At 35.6% G+C, this 3,924-nt stretch overlaps 1 protein-coding gene across 7 annotated transcripts in view; it reads right to left on the bottom strand.

Annotated features, from left to right (window-relative positions):
- Positions 1-825: 825 nt before the first annotated feature.
- The window catches only part of LOC117170723 (caskin-2), a 275,083-nt gene continuing 271,984 nt past the window's right edge, over positions 826-3,924 (bottom strand). For all 7 annotated transcript variants that reach the window (XM_033357742.1, XM_033357739.1, XM_033357740.1 and 4 more), the window contains exon 7: positions 826-3,361. In XM_033357742.1, coding sequence (XP_033213633.1) covers positions 3,110-3,361 — 252 coding nt within the window. In that variant the 3' untranslated portion in view covers positions 826-3,109. The remainder of the gene's footprint in view (positions 3,362-3,924) is intronic.

Raw genomic sequence — 3,924 nt, 5'->3', positions numbered from 1 at the left:
ACACTTTTCCAACATTTCCAAATTCATTTTGCCATTGAATCCATTTTTAACACAAAATTTAATACACACCGGTTGTTACAAAATTAAATCCATTGCAAAAATCGAAATTCGCAAAAAAACAGATGCACTCAAAATTGCTTTACATCTACAAATGTCAAGCTAGAAAGCTGAAATTCGCAGGGAATATTGTTAAAAGGTGTGACAACATACAGAAACGAAAAAATGTGAATCGGACAGCAGGGGGCGCCACACGGTGATGATTCCGGGAACTTTTTGATCAAAGTGGTATTTAAATAAAACATAAGATAATTGGGAACAACTTTTGTCAAATCTCTATTTCTCGAGGACTTAACTTGAGAAATGGTAACATTGATTTTTTTCATTGATGAACTAATTGCATTATTTGCAGCTTTGCCTTTTTTAAATAAAGAAGACCAGAGCAATGTCTTTTTATATCGGTATAGTCCATAAGTTCGTGCGTATTCTTTAACACTTGAAAAGTTATCAACAACAACAAAAGAAGAGTATATTCAATTAATTAAATATTTGCCATCGTTACCTATTAATAATGGCCATCTCTTCAACAACATATGGAAGCCTTGTTTTAAAGAAAGACTTAATCGATTTTGAAAAAAACGCACGATTTTATGGACTGACCCGATACTTTTATAAACTTCAGGTCTTTAATTAATGTTAATATCATGGAATTCCTAGAAAATGGGTTTCTTTGCCCTAGTTGACAAGAATGTGAATTGTGGAATATTTTGAAATTAGAAAACCCTTAGGATTAATGAAACATGAAGTGATTGGTCAAAAGAACACAGATGCCCGTGTCAAAGTCTTTATTTAAAGATCAATCTTCTTTCTTTATAGTTGTTAAATCAAATAATATATTTAATGCATATTAAAACCAACATGGAAGGGTGGTGTACAATACAATATAGGCGGGCGCACGGCTCACTAGGCGAGGCCGTAGGGCGCGTACCTTTGTACAAAAACTATAACTAATATATTTATATATAATATGTATGTACCATGTAGAAACAATGACTTCGAGTCATTTTCCGTAGCTCCGTACAGTCAAGTCTTTGAGAAGTGGTCGTAGAAGCGCCAAAAACTCGCTTTCTTCGCGAAAAAAAAGGAAACGTGGAAAATCATCTAGTACAGTCAGTTCGAACTTCAGTTCTCAAGTATCGGAAGACATTCAGGATCCATGAAAAACTTGTCCTATTCCGCAGTTTGCGCTAAGTACATAATATATCTCGCCGATCCGTCATCAGTAGACAGATTATTTCATCGCAACTATATTAATACATGGTGTAAAAAGGTAAACGCTATACATCGTAAACTTGGAAAGTTTTCTATAAAAATGTTTGCTTCCCAAGTTGGGACCCAAATCCTTCCAAGTGCACTTGAAATTGATAGCTTTTCAAATTCAAAAGCATTCCAATTATAAAGTACTTTGAATTCGAAAAAATTTGACCCTCAAATTTGGTCGAATTCAAAAGGGCTTCATCAATATGTAATACATACATCATTTTAATTCAGTTTAGGTATTTGAATCTTTACCTTATAAGTAAGACTTTTAGCAAGTTTAACTAAAGTAGGAATTAAACTGCTGGTCCGTATTCTGTAACGTCGTGATATGAGGTACTCAAAATCACTGCTAGCGCATGGTATCTATAATATATAACTATACACCTACAATAGTTAACAAGACAAGTCCGCAGCCCGACTTTGATGGGGCTGAATTTTTAATCGATTAATCTTACGTTAAGTTTATCTTAAGTAGAGTGTGTGTACGTTTCACTTGTGATTTACTGCCGTTCGCGCCTTTTGCCAAGGGCGCACTCTCTGAGCTGGAGGAGTGGTGCTAAAAGTACCTACTTTTTTATGCGAGTCAGAGTATCTTACCCTTTTAAGCCTTAACGACGGGCAGAACTTCTGAAAATCGTCGTCGATTACATTTCTATACTTTATTATACTCTATTACTCTTCACACTCAACTGTTTGATTCAATGCATATCGACGAATTCCGGACGATCTGCTGTGATTGGGCGTTTTGCTTCGTTCTTTCTTTCTTTTTTTTTCCTCCTTTCTTTCTTCCTTTCTTTCAACCGCAGTAGAGTTGATTAACGTTGGCTTTCCAAGTAGGCGATATAAGCAATAAGTATAAAACTTTAATTGGCATTCAGTAACATACGTCTACTTTTATTGCCTCGATCGTTTTAACCAATTACGTACGGCTTACAAACATTTGGAAAAACGTGAAAACAATAATGCAAACAATAATGCACTGATCGTAATACCTACTTCCTAAACAAATCTACATCAGTGAAAGTTGTATTTCAACGCAAGAGGACGGATGTGAGAAAATATACATTTCGGAATGTATTGTCCGCCAAAGTCTACGGAGTGAACTTACCTGTAGTTTTACTGAATGTGTTCCAACTGGAACGCTAGACTTAGAACAGATTTACAAAGTCTCAAAAAATATTCAGTATGCGTTTAATAAAATTTTACTAATTCTCCTGGCATTTTTCGTTTTCTTTTGGTAAGTTACGCTCAGGATATGAAGCATTATTATCAAATTTATTTCGAATCAACAATTAACATTTTTGTGAGTTCATATAACAATGGTACACTAAAAACTTAATTCGATTTACATTACAAATTTATTAAAACGCATACTGATGTATGCAAAGATTTGTTTAAGTACGCGCGTAAGTTTCGAATCCGCAATAATCGTGAAAATACTTGCCAAGAATTCTAGATAATTGTGCAGTAGCAAATATCTCTCTGAGGACTAACAAAACAGCAAGTTGCGTAAAAATTCGTATCAAAATTCTGGTGATTCCTTGAAGATCTTATATAAAATAGAAACGAAAATTCGGTATGTTTCAAAAACGGGATCTAATCCCTCGAAAAGTCAGTCAACAAGCTCTATATCAGAAATTGTGCACAGTCCACTCCTCCAGGCTTCTTCGAACCCTCATCACATTGTGGCTGTGATTTGGGAATGTTTATTATCTTGATTGTTGTAGTCTGGTAGTCTCGTCATTTATGGCAACATTTTCAATTGTAAAAGTGCGAACGAAGGCAGTGGTGATTATGAATTCAGGCCTTGACGCTTCTCCTCTTCGAGCATCGCGTCCAATTCATTCGTGAGATTTGTCAGCATATTCCCGATGTCGTTTAAAACGTCTGCGGGTTCTCCACCGCCTGTATGATGATTCACCAGGTGGTTGCCAATATTTGCTGTGTTCCCGACGTATTCCTGCGCCCTTGCTGCTCTCTGCTTTATCGTACCGGCATTCTCGTTCGCGAACGGCAGAGAATCCGATTCTGTACTGGAACTCGACTGTAAAACAAAAAAAAAAAAACGAAAACTGATCAATTCATTTCTGAATATACTGAATATATCAAGGTCAATATTATGTTGCTCCCATCCAAGGATTTTGTTCCAATGGTCCAGAAAATGATGCATTTTACATTTCTTAAAAATCGGTTTATATTTAACCCTCCCACACGCCCCATGAAGTTTACCAGTCTGCTCACACGGAGGGGGGGGGGGCAAAAAACGTAAAGGCCATGTAACTTTCTCAGTTTTCGTAGAATTAATAAAAATCCTATCTAATTCAATCAAAGATATTTCACAAATTAAATCTATCAGCATATTTGACAGACCTTTCTATTAAACTTTATCCATCCAGAAATCCTATAATTTTTTATCATCATATTTTTATTAAAATCCTATCAAAATTTTATCAGTACAGGACGTGTATCAAATCTAGCGGACAGTAGGCACACTTGTAGGCACTATCGGAACTTACCATTTGTGCTAATTGGCGTATTGTCATCTGTCAACAATATCCAATAGCAAACATTTCAAGTTTCATATGACATCGTGATTTTTTTCGCTCT

The sequence above is a fragment of the Belonocnema kinseyi genome, chromosome 4, assembly GCF_010883055.1.
Source record: "Belonocnema kinseyi isolate 2016_QV_RU_SX_M_011 chromosome 4, B_treatae_v1, whole genome shotgun sequence".
In the NCBI taxonomy this organism is placed as follows: domain Eukaryota; kingdom Metazoa; phylum Arthropoda; class Insecta; order Hymenoptera; family Cynipidae; genus Belonocnema; species Belonocnema kinseyi.
This window is presented reverse-complemented; position numbering and strand designations above follow the sequence as displayed.